The sequence below is a fragment of the Strigops habroptila genome, chromosome 1, assembly GCF_004027225.2.
Source record: "Strigops habroptila isolate Jane chromosome 1, bStrHab1.2.pri, whole genome shotgun sequence".
Classification (NCBI taxonomy): Eukaryota; Metazoa; Chordata; class Aves; order Psittaciformes; family Psittacidae; genus Strigops; species Strigops habroptila.
Window position 1 is genome coordinate 120,645,008 of NC_044277.2, and position 23,550 is coordinate 120,668,557.

At 39.9% G+C, this 23,550-nt stretch overlaps 1 protein-coding gene across 1 annotated transcript; it reads left to right on the forward strand.

The window, feature by feature from the left end:
- The first annotated feature begins 10,449 nt into the window (after nucleotides 1-10,449).
- On the forward strand, nucleotides 10,450-22,855 carry GTPBP10 (GTP binding protein 10). Its single transcript, XM_030481302.1, has 10 exons — nucleotides 10,450-10,779; nucleotides 11,295-11,488; nucleotides 11,582-11,673; nucleotides 12,810-12,954; nucleotides 15,604-15,677; nucleotides 16,666-16,718; nucleotides 19,371-19,478; nucleotides 19,984-20,061; nucleotides 20,994-21,117; nucleotides 21,841-22,855. The coding sequence occupies exons 1-10, from the start codon at nucleotides 10,747-10,749 to the stop codon at nucleotides 22,056-22,058; spliced, it is 1,119 nt and encodes a 372-aa protein (XP_030337162.1). The 5' UTR covers nucleotides 10,450-10,746; the 3' UTR covers nucleotides 22,059-22,855.
- The last annotated feature ends 695 nt before the right edge of the window (nucleotides 22,856-23,550 follow it).

The following is a 23,550-nucleotide window of genomic DNA, read 5'->3' on the forward strand; positions in this document are numbered from 1 at the left end:
TTCTCAGACAACTTTCAAGGATACCCCAAGAGATGATTTATGCATTTATACAGGAAAATACTTCTTTTCAAACCACAGAATAAATACCAGTCAAGGAAATCTCATGCTGGAGCTAGGTTTGCACCTAGAAGTTGTTAATGCTGTTTAGAACATGAAAACCTGAAGCAGAAAGTTTGAAGTGATTGTAACCTATACCAGAACTGCTCCCTGACCTCAAGACTTCTTCCCTTAAACTCCGAAGCTTAGATCATCAGTTTGAATGTGCCACTACACTGCTGCAGCTATCTGAGGTCCCTAAACCCATTTACTCCTCTATCTCACCTTCAGGACTCAAGGAAATGAGACAGAGGGATACCCCTAAACCTAACTCCTTTCTAAAACTTCACTTGCTAGCTACACTTCAGCAGGCAGCAGGATTACCTGCCTCAGCATCCCCAGAGCTTATGAAAATGCATCGAAGTTTCTATTCCCTGGGTTGTTAGAAAACTAGCTCCAGCAAACAAGCAGGGACAGAAATGCTTCTCTTCTCACTTCCACTTTACTAGGCACCAGCATTCAGAGGAAGGACACTTTAGCAATTTACCTACAAAGTAGGAAAACGGCAGCCAGGAAGCTGCCAGTAATTTGAGCTGGTTTGATTTCATGTTTTAATCCAGCTAAAAACTAAAATGCCAAGGGTCCATTTGAACACCTCAGTCAGGAGCAGAGACCGCAACAAGCCTCACAGAGACTTTGAACTAGTAACTCCTACTATGCAGTACAAGACAGATGAGTTTCACAAAGGCAATAACTAAAGAGCCACAGTAGAAGTTATACTTACAGTGTTTCTGTGACGAGACGGAAAACAGTAGCCTTGAAACCACAATAGTCAGCCCCTTGGAGAAAAAGAGAGAAATTCATGAGAGGGCTGCAAGTGCCCGGCAGCTGCTGGATGCTCCGAGGGTGCAGGGATTACACTGCATAGGGAAGCCTCTGCCGCTGGCAGAGCAGCAGCAGCAGCAGCATGAACTCAGGTCAGTGTGAAAGGCAGGAGGGAGCTGTGGCTGTGGCTGTGGCTGTGGCAGCCCCACCTCTTTCTGCAGCAGGCACCGAGAGTCAGCAGAGCCTGGGCTGGGGCCTCACCTGAGAGACTGCCTTTGGCTGGGTGCGAGGGTGTCTGTGGTGACGGGAGAGGCAGAGTGTTGTCAGGGGGAGGAAAATACAGGGGAGAGCAGATCTTTCTCCAAGTCAGTGACATGAATGCTCTCCCCATTTTATAAACCCAGGTTTCCATCCACAATCCTGTCTGCCCACCAGAACATGTACCCATCAAAGACAACATTTCAAAATAATGGAAAATGAACGTACATCTCAGAATTTACAGGCACAATGTGCATCCACTATTCCAGAAACCTCCTCACTTGAGATCAATTTCACACTATTTATTAAACTCCCCTGTAACTTGGTTGCCAGGGAGGTTTTCAGTGCCATTTATTTGTACTTGACAACATCCCCTCCAGAGGCTGGCATGAGCACCTGAGTTCATATCCCTCATATTCCAGCCAGCAGCAGCAGAGCTGTGCCAGTGGCTAAAGACTTCTTTTCTCTTGTTTTGTTTCTGGCCAGTTTTTTAGTGTGCTAAGGAAAAATAGACTCACGTTTAGAAGAGCTCCGTTTCCTCTGACAGAGAGAAGCTTACGAAGGAGCTTACTTGGATTTTTAATTATTTCTTCCATACATGTTCTTATGATACACCAGTTGTGATGTCTCATCAGATACTGAAGTGTAAGACCAAAAGTAAAGAGAGGTTGACTCTTGTTTCAGCTACTGTGGATTTTCCATGTGTCTATGTCTTAACAAAGCCAGACCCAGTACACTACATAAAATAACTTTTATATCCTGCTAGTAAAATGAGGTTAAAACCACCATTTTAATTGACAATGGTGTCAGGGAGACTAGAGCATTAAAATTTGTAAAAGGCCTTGAGATTCTTTGATGGAAGATGAACTGTTAGTACAAAGTCTGCTCCTTTAAATAAGTTTGCAATTCTGCTTCTCCCTCAGTCCTCACAACTCCACACTGGATTTCTGGACCCTGTTCTAGGTATCTGTTGTGCCTAATTCAACACAGGTTGCCCCAAATTAAATTTTACCAGGATGAAGATTATTACAGCTATCTTATCTTGCATAATTAAAGTTTACATTTCTCAACATGTACATTCAAATTACCTCTTAGATCATTAAGGAAAATGGATCACGCCACATTCTGAAATGCAGGTTATTTTTAAGAGAACTCCTTCTACATTGCACACATGCTTATTAGGTTTATCTCCAGGGAAGCTTTTGCTTTCAAGGAGGGTCATCAGTCTTTCACCCTCTGTCAAAGTAAAATCATCAGCAGCCAAAATCATCAAACTCAAAACATTTCTGCAAACACAATGGAATTCTTGCTTTTTCCTAACCTGCTGTGGTCCAATGTCATTATAACTCTGTATGTAACTGCCTCTTTCTGTCACAAATTCCTACAGCTGGGGATATGCAACAAAGATGGCAATACTATTGATCATGCCTCAGAAATATTTCGATTCCTATGCCCACTTCTGCACTAAAGGATTGTATCCAAAACACTGAAGTCTTCCACTTCGCTGGTGCCTCAGTGCAGCCTACCACTGTGCAAGGGAAGAGGTTCATAACCTTAGAAACACTGCATAAGGGATGTACCAGCCCTTTTCCTATTGCATATTATGGAAGGAAGTTGTTTTACTTTCTTCTTACCTACTGTGGGCTGGAAATGACTCCTTCCAAAAGAAGGCTGGGAATTCCTGTGACCCAGTGCCAGTGGTACCACAGTGATACTTATAAACAAGTGAATGTCACCAGTCTAGTGACTGCTTCACCGAAATCATGACTTTGTAAAGGCTGTTCAGAGGTTCACTGGCACAACTTGGGATCCCCTGCAGCTTCACTCCTCTTTAAAGAGAAGACATGAAATTTCCAAAGGCTACCAATCAAAGTATAATTAAATGCAGTATCTGGCACACAGTAGAAAATCTCTGCAACACTAGGTCCATGTAGAAATCAAATCCCACTGAACCTATGCACAAAACCAACAGCTCTCTTCAAAAGAGCGTGTATAGTTTGTATATAGTGTAGAGTTTGACATTGGTAACTCTTCTGTATGAGATGCTGCCTGAAGGAACAGCTCTACAGCAGGAAAGAGCTGATGTAACCTTATTGCAGCTGCTCCCTTCTTCAACCCAAGTGTCACCCAACAATGAGGACTGCAATTTATTTTTCTGTGCAGTACACTACCATATACTAAAAAACCCCACAACATACCCAGAATTGTGATGCCTGAAGCACTTCAGCATGTAACGCCAGTAAGAGTCCCAGTTCCAGAGAACCTCCTCTCTCTAAAAGAAGGCATGGCTGATGACCACATCCGGCAAACACGCAGTGAAATGGGGGCTGTTAGGGTTTCACAACATGCTTTAGTGGAGCACAACATGACAGGAACAGACTGTTCTTTCAAGTGGAAATGTAAAAAATTCTGTCATGAAAACAGTACAGTACTAAAGGCAAATACAAACCTGCTCTGAAATGACAACATTCAGAACAACTACCTACTTTCTAGAAGCTTTTCCAGCTAAACCATGTAAACACCTTTTCAAAATCTTGCTTTAAAAAAAAGCCTGGTTGGAACCTACATGGCTATAAAGAGGAAAACATCTGGAAGACTAGAACAGCTTATCTCTTCTAACATTGAAAGGAGCTAAAGCTGTATTAGATGTAATTACTCCTTGAAATTCTAAAGCAGCATTCACAACCAAGGAGATTAAAGCGTCAGGAAGGTTGGACAAGAAGCCTACCTTTAAGAAAGCTCCTTCATATCATTAATCAAAATAGCTTTCAGTAAGTTTTCAAGTTAAGAAAAGCTTCTCATCTTTTTGTTTACTTTATGCACTATCAAATTTATTAGCATGATCAATCTCACAATGAAACAACCAACATTGCAAAGGCATTTAAAGGCATATAAAGAAGCCGGTAGTTGCATAGCTGCTTGGCCGCTGCATCATCCTTCTTGTCATTTCATTCCCAGTTAAAGGATCTAGGTGTAGTAGCATAGGATACTGGTGCAAAGAGTGATTTCATTCGACTCCAACAGCCTCTGACAGCTGCCCTCAATCCCTTTTCTTCATCTGGCAGATTTATTTTTATCACACTCCTCTTGCTCTTCCCAATCGAGTTAATATATTCACCATTTATAATCTTAAAATGAGGTATTCCCAGAACACAATTACGGAAATCAAAACTCTAAAGGAAGAGATTTTTCTCAGGAAAATCCTTTCAAATAAAAAACTATCTTTTTAAGCGCCACGTCATCAACAACGGTCTCTTCAGTATATATTTATGTGAAAATTCCTTGATAATAGCTAAAACTTCACCTCCCTAAAATTGTTCTCAAGGATGACTTTCAGATTTCATTTTCCTTTATGCTATTGTGCATCTTTGTCAGTCAAGCACTGAGGAATCACAGCTTCATAGAATCACGGAATGGTTTGGGTTGGAAGGGATCTTAAAGATCATCTAGTTCCAACCCCCCTGCCACAGGCAGGGACACCTTCCACTAGACCAAGTTGCTCACGTATGGGAGGATGCCATCTGGAGCGAGGACGAACCCATGAATTTAATATATGAGAGATGAAAATTATTTGCAACTAATAATCCTGCAGGATGTCACATGAAGTTTGTAAGATGGAAGCACTATGAAGAAGGCACTGATCATGTTTATTAGGTAAGTACTGTTAATACAATTTCTATTTCAAAACAGGCAAGGTCAAGGAAAGTCAATCTATGACCATCTTCATAAAATCTAACATACTTTACAGCTACGTAAAAGCTTGGGCTGTAGGTGAAAACCTTTAAAAACAGAGACCCTGTCCACATATTTGGGAAAGCAGATTTTTTCTGAGCTACTGACTAAATATAAATGGGATTTAGAGAAAAAAAAAATGTGTTTCGTTCTCCATTCTGCAGGGGTTCAGGAAGAACTCCAAAGATCCAGCACCGTACAGCACATACCAACCCACAGACTCCAGCAAAGCCTTTTCACACATGAAGTTTTATGAGATGAGATTAAAACCAAAAGTGACTATTTCTGGGATTTTGAGTTAACTGATAACCAAACTTAGGCAAAATAAAATGTTTCCCACAAAATTCTTCCAACATCAATAGTTCTTCTATAGCATGAGTTTTGAACTGTTGCTCTTCAAGTTATTTTATTATCGCAGTTGAGGTGCCTCCATCTAGTGGCACTTTGTTGTACTGAAGACCCACAAGATCCTTGGCATTGGTTAAAACCTCTTTAAAATTCTTTAATGAATAAAACTGTAAAAGTAATACATCAGGGGGTTGTAGAACATCTGGACCTTGGATTTGTTGGTGTAGTTATTTCTTCCAATTACAAAAACCTTTGTGCCAGCTTCCCAGGACTGCAATGAACCATTGTGTGTGTGTGTGTGTGTGTTCAGAAAGGCAGGGCAAAAAAACTAACTTGCATTTTTTAACTATTTCAACTCTAATTTAAAATAAAGCCATGCTGTTAAAATATTTTAGCTTATTTTTAAAATATTTCCATCGAAGTTACTTCTTCTCTAGACTGAGAAAAACAGCACATAAAGTATGAATTAAAAAAGAAATGCTGCTGGAAGCTTTAAAACTGTTGTGGGATGAGGTTTTACAGCTTCTTCTTGTTAGAGTTGATGACAACGCAGCACTTACTGAGTTGTATCATAAGAGAAGTGAGACAGAGTGGTAAAACCATGATTTGATGAAGCAGTACCCTTGTGATTTTCAAGCAATCATATACAAGTATGTGAAGTACACACTAAGAAAAGCAAGAGTGGAAATTGAAGCATTATTTAGCATGAAAGTCAGAATGTGCATTGACTACACAGAACTCAGCCAGAGATCTTTAAAACGCTATCAGCCCTTTGTATAACTGAAGTACCAATATCGCTGTGACTACACATCTGCATGCTCTTACGTAAACAGGATTCACTGAAGATGAAGAATTGAGTCACCCTCCGCATCACTGATTAGCAGCATCTCAAGTAAAGCACCACAGCCTGATGTTCTGGGTCAGGCTTGACAGTGAACTGCTTGCAGTCCTGTTACTTAAGTTCAAGTACGGCACACTCACTGCTGATTAAGCCGCCAACGCAGACGAAAAGAACAAGATGATAGAATCACTGCTGTCCTGGCAAAACAGACAGAGTCTTTTCAGGTGACCAGACACATTTCTCAAGCAAAGTATTTAGAAAATAAACCATCTAAATATCCTCAAACTTCAGAGTTTTAAACAATTCAGTTTCAGTAATCTTTTGCATTGTGTATGCGTGATCATGTACTTACTGGTATAAAAGGTTCCAGGAAACGCAAAAAACGGCACATTTCAAGTGAAATGTTATTTACTTCCCTGCTGGTATGAGCTTGTTGGCATAAGCTTCCTCAGTGATCAAATAAATGTAGTGTTATGTCAATGCATTTAACACCTTCAGCTCACAACATACATAGCAGACCAGTTTTTCTTTATTTCCCTTTTTTGAGGTTGAGTTGTGGATTGATTACAGGAGTTGAATTAATGTCAGCTAGTAGCTCTGCTGGCAACTCTGGACCATCTACACATTAAGCTGTTGTTGGACCTGACCTCCTGCTGTGTGTTGAGGAAATTCAGCACACTGAATGTAAGGCTCTGCATAGTCACCAAGCTACAGACCCGGCAGCTCTCAACAGTTGTACTGATTCAACAGTACTAAATTCAAACAGTACACACCCCAAAAGTGGAACAAAGCATGAAAACGGGGTAATTCGATGTTTATTTGTATGGGTATCAAAGAAGAGCTCAGAACCTATGACTTGATCCTTGAAGAACTTTGATGATGACCTTCTTGCCATCTGCAACTTCCCTGAGCTTTCTGTGTCTCAAAGTTCTTTTGCTTATCTCCTTTCTTCTATTCTGTTCTATACAATGCTGACATCTTATGCTTTACTGAGGTCACAGCAGCACAACCAGACTGACAAGTCCTTCCCCTATTAGGAACCGTAAATCTGGACAAAATGTTCTGCTATTTGTGCTATGAATTGGCATGGTAACACAGAACAGAAAGGTCCTCCTGCATGACAGGGCTTAGCTCCCTGCCACTATAGAAAGCTCTGTTGTACAATCGTCTCATAAATTTACCAAGTGCCATATTAAAAACAGGTATATTTTGCTTCCACTAATTCCGAGGAAAAGCTGTTTCAGAATTTGACTGCTGTAATGACTAAAACATTCTTCTAATTTCCTGATATATTTATTAATGAACAGTACATATCTGTTTGTTCTTGTGTCAATATAGCCCTGCAAATTAAAGGTTTTCATCCTCCATGTTTACTTCCCTGATGCATCTATTGAGAGCACTCATATCTCCTCTCATGCTTTTGTTTTACTGAAGTAAACAAGCTGAGCCATCCTAAAATCTGTTTGTACAAAAGGCTCTCAAGCTCTCCGGTGACAGGCTTAACCTCCCTCTACCCCTCTTGCTGCTCAACCTTAGCCCAGATACAGAACAACTACTTAGAAGTTTTCACAGTACCCAAATAAGATTTCACCAGGTCCTTAAACGACGACATTAATACCTCCTGACTTTAAATGAAATACATTACCTGGGATACTCTCTGTATTTATGCTGATTCCTAAATATATATCATCACCAGATTTCATCAGTATGCTCTTACTGATTATATCAGGACTACTACAAAAAACCCAGCCCTTTAAGCCTGACATCTTCCTTTTCAACCCTATTTGTGACTATCTCACTTCACAATTTCTCTCCTAACCCCCATATTCTCATTCCTTCTCAGGTAATACCATATCAAATGTTTTATCAATAGGGTATTACCATGACAGAGTTGCGTTTTTCCAAAGCTTTGTACAAGATTGAGACCGGGCTTCGGGGTCACTTTTCCTCTTTTCAAAGATAAGTAATTACAGTTCAAGTTCAGCTCACCTAACTTCAAAGGCTTTGCAGAGAGAGACAGGGAAAGAGAGTGCCATTCATGATGTGGCTTGCTCTCTGAGAGGTGAGACACCTCTCACCACCAAGGTGAGAGGGTGAGAATCTCAGTCAACAATATTCTCAGTGAAGACCCTTCAGTTAAATGCCTCAAGCACAAGGACAGACCCCCATTTGCCATTATCCAGTCATAACACTCTTACCAGATCCTCAGAACACTTGCTGCTAGATTTTACGTATCACCTGTTTCAGGAATGCAGATGTAGTCCCTTTTATCTGAAACCATGATGAGCGTTACATTTTTTGCTGTTGTAGGAATTTCTGTTCTGCCATTGACATGATCCATCTCACCTTTCTTCACGAGATGAAACTACTCTGGCCATGAAGAAAGGCATACTTTGAATTCAGGGGATTCAACTTAGGCTCACTAGACGACAGCCACATCTTCTGCTCTCCCATTTGTATCACTGAAAAATCTTCTCTAAAAATTCTGTAAGAGTATCATACAAGCATGGCCAGTTGGTAGCAACTGAAAGTATTTTTAGCTGTAACAGGACATGTAATTGATGGCAAAAATAACATGGAAGAGCAGAAAAAGCAGGTCAGTAATAGTAAACGGAATGACATGCTTTTGAATGCATTTTTTCCGTACATGTCGGTGGAAAGAAAAGATTCGTAAGGAGGACTAAGTCCTTCTAAAAATACTACTAAGAACTCCCATGGAATATGACACTTCAAGACAAACACCTCCCCCCTCCCCCCCATTTCATGCTGTATTGTCTTGTAAAACTGTATTCAACTGGAGTATGTCACTATTTTATTCATTCATCAAGATCATCAAAAGCCATCAAGAATAATCATTCTGAATGACAGCCATGCTGCTTCTGTACCTTCTTCTGAATAACACAGTTGCAAAGTAAACAGTTTGCTTTTTCAAGTCAGAGAGAGAAGTGTGGGTGAGCTGAAACGCACAGGATTAGGAATTCGGCTTTCTTATTCATTCATCCCTGCTTTGTTTTTAAAATATTTTTTTCCTAATTTATGTCTAAAATCCTAGCAAATTGAAGGCTCTTTTACCCTAATTAACTAATGACTATGTACAACTATTATAGGTGGGGTTTTAAAATATAGGTACTGGCCTAACTTCTATAGTGTATAAAATGAAGCAAAATTACAGCAAACATAAAGACCAAACAATAATACACAGAAGAATCTAACTATGTAATTACTATTCTGCATATATTTTGTAAATCTAGTTTCTAAATCTGGACTCCTAGGCCACGAAACAACTAAGAAACAACACCTAACAAAACCAAATTTATAGCTTTAGAATGGCACTGTAAAACACTCACATGTTGTGATATAGCCTGGATACTGCTTAAATGTTCTTTTGGGCTGTTCATCATGTAGATGGCACACCACTGTTTTCTCAGTTGTGGGGGCTTGATTATTACGCTACAGATAAAATCTGCTGTTAAACTTATTTTTAGTATTAAGTTACCGTAAACAGTAGTGATTCTCCTCAAGTAGCTGCAGCTGAGAATGTACGACCTTGTGCAAAGGCTGTAAGAAGGCATATTTACTTTTTCATAAGGATTTGCATTTTTAACAAAAATCACTGAAAATATGCTCATACTGTCTGAAAAATATGTACAAAATAAAGCCTTGCTAAAGAACTAACTTAGGGGCTTTTTTTCCCACCAATTTTACCCTTCTGACCTCACTAATGTAATGATTTAGAATCATGGAATCACAGAATCATAATATAGTTTGGGTTGGAAAGGACTTTAAGATCATCCAGTTCCAACCCCCCTGCCATGGGCAGGGACACCTCGCACTAGACCATATTGCCCAAGGGTCTGTCCAACCTGGCCTTGAACACTGCCAGGGATGGAGCAGCCACAACTTCCTCAGCCAGCCTGTTCCCAGTGCTTCACCACTCCCACAGTGAAGAATTTCTTCCTTATATCCAACCTAAATCTCCCGTTTAAACCAAATCATTTACAAAATAATTTCTCATTTGTCACCATTTAAGACACGTGAAGTGCTATGAGCCTTATCAAAGCCATGAAGAGTCACCCTTATCCTGAGAACCAGCACTGTTGGAGTGTCAGAACCCAGTTTTTTAAGGGAGAGCACACCCGCAACGTGACCATCACGCTGTAACGGGGCCGGCTGCACAGGCAAAGCCAACAGCAGACACTGAAGGTGCACATCTTGCTCGAAAACGCGCAGCTCCAGCAGCTGAGGCCTTGCCCTCCCCTCTGCGGGCCCTGCCCGCACCTCCGCCACAATCGCCCCGGGCCTCTCGGTCTGAGATGCTTTGCGGGGCAGGGAGGACCGGAAGAGGAACTGACTTGTTACACCAAACTAGGCCCGGCACTTAATATTCCGGCAACCACACCCGGCCGCGCCTGCACCACGTCGAGGAGCCTCCAACCGCGGGCGGGCGCACCGCCCATGCGCAGCCGCGCGGGAGGCGGCTCCGTCTCGCCTGTGGCAGGACGGGAGTTGGGCGGTTGTTCGTTTCTCTACGCGCTGTCCGGCCGGCAGCCGGGCCCCTGGGCCTGCAGTCTTGCCCCGTCTTCCTCACGCAGCCCCCAGGGGCCCGGGCTCGCCCGCCCTGCGCCTCACGGTCCGCTGCTTCTGCCCGGCCCGGTCCCTCCTCTCCCGCCGCCGGTCGGGCCCAGGTTGGGGCGGTAGCTCCGGCCATGGTGCGGGGCGGAGCGGCGGTGCTGCGGAAGGTCAGTGCCGCCGGCCCGGGGAGCGGTGGGGCCGGGCCCTGCGTGCGAGCAGTCTCCCGCAGGCAGCGCTCGGGCGGCGGGAAGGGCTGGTGGGAAGCCGCGGTCCCGCTCCCGGCCCCGCGGCCTGTCCGCGGCGGGCTGGCGTGTCGCTCCGCCGGCACGTCTCGGGCGAGTGCCCGCTTCCCTTCCCCGGTCTGGCCCGCGGGTCGGCGGTGTGCGGGCACGGCCCCTCGCAGGAGGCCCGTACGTGCCGGGCGGAGGTGCCGGCGCAGTCCCACGCGTGTCTCCGTGTCCGCTGCCTGGGGTGGTGCAGGGCGGGCAGGCCGTGAGGGACCGCTGCCGGGGAAGATAGGTCAAACGGTTCTCTTACTAAAAGGCATTGTTAAGGGTTACATGTCTGCTTTCTGAGCTTTAATTATTGCCATCAAAGTTGTACTGAAGCAGTTTTACACACATTTCTACAACACAAATGTAAACAGAACGAAATACTGATACAAAACTGTTGGTTTTTTTAGTATGGCAACTTCATCGATAATTTACGGCTCTATGTGAGAGGAGGAACTGGTGGCATGGGTTATCCTCGTCTGGGTGGGGAAGGAGGAAGAGGTGGTGATGTTTGGTTCATTGCCCAAGAAAGAATTACCTTAAAGAGCATTAGGGAGAAATACCCTCTGAAGCGATTTGTAGCTGGAACAGGAGCCAACAGCAGGTAAGAGTCCGTTTAATGAAAGTTTTTGTATGCATCTTTTCCAGAAAGCAAAACATCAGCTTAAGTTACTAAGCCTGGTTCAATTTCTCCCAGTGTTAAAGCACTAAAAGGTGAAAAAGGAAAAGACTGTGAAGTTCATGTGCCTCTGGGAATTTCAGTTCTTTGTGATGACGGCAAGCAAATTGGTAAGAGCTTTTGCTCTATTTTAATTTATCCACTAGATACTGTCATGTTTATTGATGGCATTTAGCAGACTTAGAACACTAGGACACTAGGATGTGTCCTGCTTAGAACACTATGGTGTTTTAAGGTTACACATCTCCCAAAATACATGTGTGTTTTCCTTCAGACAAAGAGTTGACAAAAAACCCCAAAACAAAAAACACTGTAGAAATTGTTGGAAAAGAAAAGACCCCTTCCAGAAATTAGCAGGAGTTAGTTTGTATAACTATATGCAGCAGAAAGAAAATTACCCTTGCAAACAAGTATTAAAGGCTGGAAGCCATGCTGATCCTCCACAGAATCATTAATGACCTTACTTAAATTAGGTGTCCATAAACTCAGGTAAGTGTTGCTATAACTACTGAATTATGATACTTGTTAAAAGATAATGATCATTGTTGAGTGTCAGCTCTTCAGATTATCTAAAATACTTACCTGTTTTTCACTCTTTTTTTTTAAAGAGTGGTGCTTGATAGTAACCAGGAAAATCTCTCAATACAGTGCTCTTGGAATAGATCTCTGTGTTTCCTTTGCAGTTTTTCAGAGTTTTTTTCCTCATACCATTCAAACTAAGGTCACAAATTACTTTGATTTGGAACAAAATTTGATGTTTGGCAAGAACTGTTTATGACGTAGGCATGTCAGTGTCTAAAGGTATCCCTGAATTATATACTCAACTGTTGCATTTTATTTTATTTTTTAATTATTCTAACGCTAAGGGAGATATAGCCTGCGTTTTAATGAAAGAATATGGAATCTCTGAAGAGTTTTCTGTAGCCACATCTCTATCAATGCAGATTTTTCCTTGCATTCTTGAATTCAGGTATTGGAGGCTTCAAAACTACCATCTTTGCCATGCTTTTCCTGCCTGTACTTAACACTTCTCTTGAAGTGACTAACTGTATGACAGAAGGCAAAACTGGGGTGTGATTGATTTCATTTGTTTCCAAAGAAGGAAAAATACCATGACCCTGAATGCACAGCTCTTGCAAGGAAGTGCACAGAAAGTTGTCTCTTCATTGAAGGTAGATTTAAGTGTAAAGTCACAACTGAACTACTGTGGGGGATTGTGCTTTTTCACTGGTGAATTTATTTTCAGGAGAGCTTAATGCAGCAGGAGACAGATTCTTGGCAGCACGTGGAGGTCTTGGAGGCTCTTTGGCCACAAACTTTGTGCCTTTCAAAGGTCAGAGGCGAATTGTTCATCTTGATTTGAAACTTATAGCAGACGTTGGCTTAGTCGGGTAAGTACTGTCGTTTGAGAAATAATACTAGAAAATAAAGTAGTAGATTTCAAATGGGATTTCAAAGAAATTTGAGGGTTTGGAGGATGTTACTGTACATTGACATTGCCACTTAAATTACTTGCAGTTTGCAAAAATCAGATAGAGTTTAAGCCTATTAAAATTAATTTTAAAATTTGAGAAGTATTGGTTATGCTTTTGTTTGTGAAGGGCTTTGTGAATCAGAATAATATATCATTATTAATCAAATTTGGCAATCATGATGATTATTAAAATCCTATTAACTAATATTTATGAAGTAAGTAGGAGGTGCAAAACAGAGCCAAGAACACTGTCTATATTGCATCTTTGACTTTATGGTACTGGCATAAGTGGATCCTTTCAGTAGCAGTTTTAAAGAGAATTTCAGAGGTGTAGTACCCTACTCTCCCATATAAACAGCTTGGAACATTGGAAGGAAGTAGTTACAAACAAGAACAGTAAGACTTGCGTTTCAATGTTACTACTTTGTAACAATGCGGATAAATATACTTTCATTTGGAGAAAGCTTTCAACAAACTACAGTTGTAAAAGTATTGGTCTACTCAACATCTACTACCGATCCCCACCCGCCACATGGTCCTTACTAATAAAAACCACCAGCGGCGTAAAATGGCAAGAAGTTTGAGGTAGAAATAGTCTAATTGGTATATACCATTAAAGAAGGGAAACTTGAAGACAGCATGGCTTTATAGATACATTTTTCTTATTAGAAATAATTCTGTTAATATCAGATTTATCTAAAGTTATATAATTTTCAAGTGGTCATCAATTACATAATAGAAAATTTTTTTCTTGTTTTAGAGTATGTGAAAATATAGGAGTTTTATGACACTGGCATTTCTTTAATCTTGCATTTTGGCTTGTATTTTAGCTGGCAGTTTTCCTTTAAAATGGGTAAAAAGAATCACAGTCAGTTAATTAGAGGAGCATATTATTTTCTTGTTGAGAGTATGAATCAGCCTCCGATAGTTTGTGGTTGTACTTTGATCTCTTTGTACTTGTTATTTTTACTTTAGTAGATTTGGAAGTGGTTTCTTAGATCAGGTAAAAAAACATTACTGATGGGTCTGAGAAAGACCCATCAGGTTTGGGTACAGGTCGTCATGTGTAGCGTAGGTTACAACATAAACTTCAAAGAGTGTATTGTACCTTACTGGAAACAAAATAGTCACTTGAGCGTATGACCAGAGTAACCTTCCGGAATGTCTTTAAGGCACCTTTCAACATCAGAGCACATTAAAACTACCCTCAATACTTTTCATGTTACAAGAAGAGTCATTATGTCTCTTTCTTTTTCAAGAAAGCCTCTAATGCAACCCCTTTATAATGCCCCTTAATGCAGTACTAGTCTTGTTTTTCATTTGCTCATGTTCTTATTAGTTGTCTCTGTTAACAGGTCTTGATTCTGTGTGTAATCAAGTGGAGAGTATATGGTTTTCTATGTGGCACATGCTTTTTTTATCTTGTGACCAATGTTCAGTTACCTGTGGACACAAGTTTTCTTTGATCACTGTTGCATCAAAACATTGTGCTGAATAACTGTGAATTAGATTGGGACATAAGTCTTGTGTGGTCTTCTGTATGGAGCAGGTGCTATGAAAAAGCACTTAGTCTATCCTTTGCTGTCAGCATTACTTTCAAGTTTGACAAGGATCAAGGCTGTTGTGTCTTTTACAATCTTTAAATCTTTAAAATAAAATTAATCTTTAAAATAAGCATGTCTTATAATTTCAGTTTTAACTTAGGTTTCTGTTGAAGCCCAACAGAAATGGGTAGATGTATTCTGTGAAGAAGCTTTTGTAAAAGCTACCATATCCTTTAGGGAACGTTTTTTGTATAGCTATCCTTTGCAAAGGGAAAAGATTATTACAAGAGTCAGATCTGCACATACCAGCTCCTAGGGCTTCACCAGTATTATTTTTGGTTTATTTGGTAACAAGGTCCTCATTTCAGGATCCCTTATAAAACTTTGTTGCCTTAAAAACATATACAAACTGCATGAAGTCTCTCTCTCTCTCTCTATCTATACACATATATACATACACAAAGTCTCTCTCTCACAAAGTTTACAGCTGCTTTGCTACATTGGCAAAACTGTAGCATAGATATCATTGGTACTTAAATTGTAGACTGTTTAATTAACCATGATTGTATACCAAAATACTAAATCCAACTGATAAGATGCATTTGCTGCAGGTGCTTAGAATGTAAATGCACTTTACAAAATCGGCTATAGCATGCGAAGACTGAATTCACATAGACCTAGATGTTTATGCTGTGTTTCCATCTATTACACATGTATTTACATACCTCTCTTGCCTGCATCTTTGGGAAGCATTATTGGATTTAGAAAAAATACTCAGATTTGATTTTTAAAAAATAATTGTCTCAGTTTTGTTCTGGTTTTTGTGTGTGGTGGTTTTTGTGGGGGGGGGGGTTTGGGGAAGGGGGTGATTTTTTGAGGGGGATTTTTTTAAGAGTAACTGAGTCTGCAAAATTAGTTGATAGCATTGAATTTGACTAAGGTAATATGGTGTATTTGGTAATAAAATACAAAGGCACCACATATTTGTTTATACAGTGTATAAATCCTCATTTTCCTTCTAGGTTTCCAAATGCGGGAAAATCATCCTTGTTAAGTAAGGTTTCTCATGCCAAACCTGAGATTGCAAATTACGCATGTAAGTTCACACATACATTTTTAGAGCAGTAATATTTCATGAGAGCAAGAAGTCTTTTCTCTGACTTGGTTTACAGGTTTATAATAAAGACTAAGAGATAACCATGTTGCCTGCCAAATATGTTACACAGATTTTTAATTATAAGAAATACTCCCAAGAGACACTTGCTGTTTCAGTGTCCAGTTCTTTTAACAACCTCAATTTTTCATGTGTACCCCCTCATAGTGCTTCAGCCTATGTTAAATTTCATGCAGGGTCTATTTAGCATTTATTTTTGTCTCAGCCCGTTTTATTGCATGTGAGACTCCATGCTGTGTAATGTCCTTTGTCTACTAAACATGTACCATCGAGCTCCTTTACATAAACATCTTGAATGCTTTGGAATTTGCTGCCACCTGATCTTCCAACGGAGTAAGACTTTGGTTTTGAATCTCGTCACTGGAAAATGGACAGAAATCTTTTACTATTTTTCTATCAGTAAATCAGGTTTAGTTGTCTGATCATTTTTTAATTAAAAAGCAAGAGTACAAGTACCGATAATTCCTACTGACCTTGCACCACTCCTGATTCTGTGTAGCCTTTTCATATTTTAACTCAGTTTTAAGAGTCCTATTTCACTTTGCCTTTCGTTATTATTTTTTTTTTCCTCTTTGGAAGCTATTCCATAATCTCGTTAATAATTTTTGTGTCTGAGACTTCTTCCCACCATCCCTTTGTGGGATGACAGGAACAGAACTGAAAACAGTACCAAGACTTGGTGAGCCACTGTTTTTTTGAGTGGTCTAATTTTGTTCTCTCGTGGTTTGCTTTTTCTTTATTCCTTTTCCAGTAATTTTTAACATCCCATTTGCCTTGTTTTTTTCTGCTACTGAATATTTGTTTAATTTAAATAAGTCTCACAGCATTTAAATGTTTTGTAACATGAATATTTTTTAAAATGTTAAAAACAGTTTTGTTTTCTTCCCCTTCTCTTTTTTCCTTGTCATAGTTACAACAATACAGCCTCAACTAGGAAAGATCATGTATGCGGATTATAAGCAGGTTGGTATGAAAGTTCATTCTGCTTGTTTGTTAAAGTTGTGTATAATGATTAGTTAGGTTGCTTAACATAATTTCAGAAAGAAAAGGGAAACTTGTAGGGTGTTTTCATATGTATATCTATAATGCATACATATAAAATGCAATTACATGGACTTAATGAGAGTTGTGGAGAAAGTGCTATTTTTATGAAATAAAAATAAGAAGAGAGCTTTAAAGCCAAATGAGGTTGAGCTAATTTCAGGTCACTTTGGAAAATGGCTTCTTATTTTCCCTTCTCTCTTTTCTGTGGTTCTAATCCTGCTTTATAACCTTAGAGTTGTGAACTTGTGTGTGGAACTGAGATTGCTGTGTTCTAACGCGTGTTTAGAACTTAAAAAAGTCATTGTTTCGGAGACTAACCTGTTATTTTTATTTAGAAGAGGCAGATTTTATGCAAGTTGACTATACAAATTGCTCTGGAATGAATAAGTAATTTCAAGAATGGATTTTAAACAGTGGCATATTTGTCCAATAGCTGCAGATCTGCAGTAGTGAATGACAGGGAATTTAGCGAATATATGCCAGTTACCGTAACTTACTGTTCTGGCTTTCTAGGTTGGCTGCTATAACTTCTGTTCGGGTTTTGGTTTGTTGTGGTGCTTGGTGTTTTGTATTTTGCCTTGGAAGTTGTCAGGTAATGCTGTGGTGCCTGGAATCCTTTCTACAGTATCCACTTGTGGGAAAACCAATGCTAAATGAGGCTCTTACTAATAGATTTTGGACCACAAGTTCATGTAGGGTTACAGCAAACATTTTCATTCCTCAGGCTTGAATGTTCTTTGAAGTGCTTTTATTTTGTCTTTGAAGGGTATGATACATGCAGTACTACTGGAGTCATCATTTGCAAGATTAAAGGCAGATGCATAAAAGGTTTTCAGATGAGTTAACCAGAAAAGCATACCTCTCAGATGTGAAAAGACAGAAAATTCCTCTTTTCACTATCAAAAGCAATAATCTTAGGGGGTTCAGTAGCTGATGCTTGAAACCTTCATTTAACAACCTTTAACAAAACTGTGTGTTAAAGGAAGTAAGTCTTGTTTGTCAGGTTCCCTGTAGAGATGCGCACATCTAAGGGAAATTTTTTGTATGTCCATTTTATCTGCTAGTTTAGGGTAGCTTGTCCTAGAAAGCTTGGCTGCAAATAACAGGATTGCTTATAGCCTTTTTAAAAAACTACCCACCTGCCATGAATTCAGGACCTCTTGCTCTTACAGGTGTATATTTCTCCAGCAGAACTACTTGCACTCCTGGCTTTCTTTCCTGCAGTCTGTTTTGTCTCACAGCCACTGACCATTATTGTTGGCTGTTTCTGCAGTTCGTGCTTTTTATACTACAGTGTTGGGTGCTATATAGGAGCTATACGGACAAAAAAAAATCTTTTCTAAATTCAAGGGAACCTAGTGGTGTGGTCTCAGGGAACATTTGTGAGTAAGAGGAAGTACTTCAGCTCTGAGTATTGCAACTGCTGAAAACAAAACAACGTAAGCAATTAAGAGGAATAATTGAGGTGACTGTCCTGGAGCATTCAAGGGCGAATGGCTCATTATATCTTTTTTTTTCTTTTTTTTTTTAATTCAGAACATGGGTGGTTTTTTTTAAGGAAATAGATAGCAATTTGCTTATTTTATCTTAGTACATTATGAAGAAGAAATTACATGCAAGTATCATTACTACTTGGAAAAGAAAAGACACAAAGTAGAGGATTTAAGTAAGAGTCTGGATTCAGATCTTAATACCAGACCGTGGAAACTAGCAGAAATATTTACATCATCTACCAGAATATCTGAAGCAAGTGCTGTTTTGAGAGAATATGAGGGGCTTTTTGTGAGCTCCATGAAAAATATTCTTTGAAAGAGAACTGAAGTTGGGCAAAAAGCTGCTTTTGATGGTACTATAGCACTCAAAACCATCACACCGGGAAGTGGATGTTTCTGTTCTAACTCTCTAGTTATTCTCTTCCTGTTTGTAGTTACAAGCCTGTAGTTCATCCAGCTGTATCTCATGCCTCTGTAGATGGAAAATTCTGAAGGAAGGCATCAAGTATTTAGGAAATGCACAACAGTTAAAAGTTAGCGTAACGTGGGAGTGTAACTCACTCAGCGGAAAGCACCCTTCTGCCATAGGTAGCGTACTGGAAATTTTACTGTGTGCTGGCTTACAGCATTGTTCAGTTGAATCTAGTTGCTGTCTGAATGGGTATTAGATAGATTTGACGACCCTACTTTTGCTCTTCTTTGCTTCACTGTCTTAACTTTCTGTAAGTTACTGAGTAGATATTTGGGGCTTTAGTATACTGCTCTTTTTCAGTCTATCTCAGCTCTTCTTTACAACTGTGTAGAACCAGCATAGAAAATGACAAAATCCCTTTCCATCAGGACAATCTTTGCCGGCTCTGGTTGGATGCTAATATACTAATCGAACTGCTGGAGAACTGATCCCCCACCCAATTCCAAGGAATACACATAGTTGTAAAAGGAGTCTTTGAAAAAGATATTCCTGACATTCCTTTATCTGGGTTCTTCTGTTTATATAAAATGATAATAGATGTTGATGGTTTAAAATAACCATTTCTGCTTGTTGGAAATACTTTGTTTGAAACTTCTCTTTCCCTAGATCTTGGTAGCTGATCTCCCAGGACTGATTGAAGGTGCGCATGCAAACAAAGGGATGGGCCACAAATTTCTCAAACATGTAGAAAGAACCAAACAGCTTCTCTTAGTTGTAAGTGAAATAAAATTTACAGCTTATTGAAATCAACGGCAGTGCAGTAAATAAAATGCATGCTAATTGCAGTGTAGTTGGAATTTAGGAAATCATTTGTAATTTGCGTGTTTATGATAAATGTAGTTGCAGTACGGTTTTCAGAATGGAATGCTCAAACAACTGATGGTAAATTAAGTCCTTAAATAGAATTTAGAATTTAGCCAGTTAATTTAGAGCAGTGAATTGTTCCAAGCATAATTAAAGCATGCGATGATTTTTCCTTCTTTCTTTTTTCTGTAAGATCCCATAAAGAAGAAGTTTAAAAATCAAACCTTTTATCAGAACCAGCCGTTTTGTGCTTCCAGTGTCTGTAGTGTTACTGTGGTGTATAGTTGCCCTCTGTTATTTCCCAGGAATGAGGGCATGTACATGGACATTGTACTGCAAATTAGTTGATGGAGAGTACCTTGATACTGTACCATAACTTAATACCACAAAGCTTGTTTTTGTGTCACTTTTTCAGGTTGATATTTCTGGGTTTCAGCTGTCTGTTAAGACTCAGTTCAGAACAGCCTTTGAAACTATACTGCTTCTAACAAAGGTGAGTTCTCATCTTCCTAGTTGACAGTTGTAGTTATGTGTAGAGGCAAGAAAGAGGCTCAGTTTTGATCAAGAACTTTCAAAATGTTAGCGTATCTTCTGGATTTATAATATAAGGCCAGTCAACGAGCTTAGAATTCTTCAAAATGAGGAAATCTTTATTTTTAACTGTCCAGGTGAAACTGCTTTATGTTGGGCACAACTGCTCCTTCATTAATCTGTGCGGCATATGGGATATTTCTTACAGTCAAGGTGAAAAGACCCATGATGTTCAGTTCCCCAGTCTGGATGCATTTTAGAAAGTAGAAATACATGGGTACAGTTAAATCCCTGCCTCGGTGCCCTTGCTGCAGAGCCTAATGGAGATGAGACATCAGGCCCCAGCTGTGCAGATATTCAGAATTTCCATCTCTTACCATTGCTTCTGGTTAAAATAAAGCATTTCATGTAATTTCAGGTTTAACAGCTGTTTTCTCTCTAGCTATATGAGTTAAGATGATCAATCTTCTGAATTTCAGCTACTGCTGTTTAATTTTAGCTTATTCATGGTTGTGATTTTATTTCTGATGTTAACCATAGCCCACTTACGACATTAAGAATCAGAAAACTCTCCAAAACAATTTCCTTACGTTTTTATAGATCTGAACTTTTTCTGAAATTGATTTTGTGTTTGTGGCTATCAGAAAAACAAAACCAAGACTCATTCTTTTTATTGGAGGCTGTTTCAGAATTAGCCAGCCTATTTACCTGAAATATCTGAGTTTGAACAAAAAATCACTGAGCCTTATTTTTTTCTGTCAGGTTGCTTTAATACATCAACCTTGAGACCTGAGTTGATCTCACAGCTGCCTAGGCATGAAAGGCTAATGTAAAATTGAAGTAGCACTTGTTAAATGCAAATACTTACTAAGGCAAATTTACTTATCTGTTAAGGAACTGGAGCTGTACAAAGAGGAACTGCTAACAAAGCCTGCACTTCTTGCCATTAATAAGATGGATTTGCCTTGTGCAAAGGATAACTTGAATGAACTTATGAAACAACTACAGAATCCTCAAGGTAAATTAACTTCCAATGATTGCCTTCAACAAGTCATAATAAGATTTCATCAGGGGTAACTGCGTTGGCAAGGAGTTGTTTGAAGTCAGCTATTAAATTTATTATTTGAACATATTTGAACATATGTTTTAAAACTACTTCCTGCATTTAGAGCTCTGTTTATATGCATTTGTAGTGCTGCCTTCACTGTTGGGGTAATACTTTAATAAAATAGAGATATCCTAGAAGATCTTTCCTAACTATGATAGGGAAGAGTAAATATTCAGTCTAGGTATGTCGGAGAACAGTGACGTCTGTTGAAGGTCCCCTTACAGACAATTCTCTTGCCAAAACACGTGAACATTCTGGACAGGCCTATCTAGGTTTACTTCAAATTTGCTATTACCTTGGGGTGCATTTCTTCCCATTTCCCTGAGTGTATAAGAACCAGGAAAGATGAAAGCCATCCATCTCCCATATCCTGCAACTTGGGATTTCTTTGTACTCATCTTAAGGTGTAGGATCCGCTCATGAGAGCGTAAATATGGTATAACTGTTGTGTTAGTGCTTGTCTTCTAAGACTTTAGCTATTTTTTAAAGATTAAGCAAATAATAACTTCTATATTAATTTCAGTTATGTTTACTGAAATTTGGTAAAGCTTATTTTCTAAATGTAATGCGCTTTTATGGGCTTTGTAGTGATACAGTGTTTGGGGATTGTACTAACTCAATATGATTTTTCAGACTTCTTACACTTACTAGAAGAAGAAATGATTCCTGAAAATACACTTGAATTCAAAGATATAATTCCTATATCTACACATACTGGAGAAGGAATTGAGGAACTAAAAGCGTGTATAAGGAAATCCATAGCTGAGGAAGCAGAGCAGGAGAATGAAGAATATCGGAAAAAGAAACTACTACTTTTACAGACTTCAGAAGAGCAGATGAATAGAAGATAGTATTCTTGGCTGGATCCAACACATTCTAGTATTTTCAGTATGTACATAAACCCATTTAATTTTTGTTCCTCTACCACCACTGCCCACTTCTCTGCTCCCTCCTTCACATTGGCTCAATGTCTTTTGGCACTTGGGTAGAACACAGTGGGGAAAAGAATGGGTTTTTGTGATTTCCCTTGGCTGCCGACTCAACAGAGTAAAGACCAAAGTATGTGCAACTCAAAGCATTGCTTAACAACTGGTGATCTCTGGAGTACTTTTTGGCAAATGAGATGAATGGAAGGAATATAACCCACAGGTAGCAAAGGGCCAAGTTCAACCACTCCATCTTCTGCTATCAGCATCAGAAACACCAGGGGAAATTTCTGATAGAGCAGTTTTCCAGGTTCTAGTACTTCTAAGGTTGAATCGGTTCTACTACTTCAACAGGCATCAGATTCAGGAGGGGGTGGTGTTATTTTTAAAGATTTAAAGGAAAACGCAAATAAATGGCTGCAAGGTAGTGACTTGTAGGATCACATAAAAGCAAAGCTGATGTGTAATGTTGGAGTTTTATTTCACAGCTGCCAGTGCCTGCTGTAGTCCTCCTGAGGATATAAATCCTGATTCCAAATTCCCAGACTTTAATTTGGGATTCCTTCCTTTTATGGAGTTGTGGGTATGTGTTACTTTTTGGTGAAGAAAATGATTACTGCTTTTCAGCAGAGCGGTACATTTTGGGGAATAGTTTATGTTCCAGCTTTTGTGGAACAAGCAGGAACACATTTTGGGAAAAAATAAACAACTTCTTTATTGTATGGGGTGTTTTCTACTTCAGTGGTATTAAATTGATTGCAAGGCAAAATAAGACTGAATGCATCAAAGGCTTTGCAACTTAGTCTGGTTTTGTTTTGTAAGCGCACTTAGAATCATAGAATCATAGAATAGTAAGGGTTGGAAAGGACCTTAAGATCATCTAGTTCCAACCCCCCTGCCATGGGCAGGGGCACGTCGCACTAAACCATGTGGCCCAAGGCTCTGTCCAACCTGGCCTTGAACACCACCAGGGGCGGAGCATCCACAACCTCCCTGGGCAACCCATTCCAGTGCCTCACCACCCTCACTGTAAAGAACTTCTTCCTTATATCTAATCTAAACTTCCTCTGTTTGAGTTTGAACCCATTACCCCTTGTCCTACCACTACAGTCCCTAATGAAGAGTCCCTCCCCAGCATCCTTGTAGGCCCCCTTCAGATACTGGAAGGCTGCTATGAGGTCTCCATGCAGCCTTCTCTTCTCCAGGCTGAACAGCCCCAACTCTCTCAGCCTGTCTTCATACGGGAGGTGCTCCAGCCTCCTGATCATCCTCGTGGCCCTCCTCTGGACTTGCTCCAACAGCTCCATGTCCTTTTTATGTTGAGGACACCAGAACTGTACGCAGTACTCCAAGTGGGGTCTCACAAGAGCAGAGTAGAGGGGCAGGATCACCTCCCTCAACCTGCTAGTCACACTTC

What these genes read in the sequence shown, in the direction of transcription:
- GTPBP10 (XM_030481302.1), top strand. Translation starts at nt 10,747, where the DNA reads ATGGTGCGGGGCGGAGCGGCGGTGCTGCGGAAG. An exon ending in GGAACAGGAGCCAACAGCAG is followed by an intron (nt 11,489 to 11,581) that starts GTAAGAGTCCGT and finishes AATTTCTCCCAG; the next exon opens with TGTTAAAGCACTAAAAGGTG. An exon ending in TGATGACGGCAAGCAAATTG is followed by an intron (nt 11,674 to 12,809) that starts GTAAGAGCTTTT and finishes ATTTATTTTCAG; the next exon opens with GAGAGCTTAATGCAGCAGGA.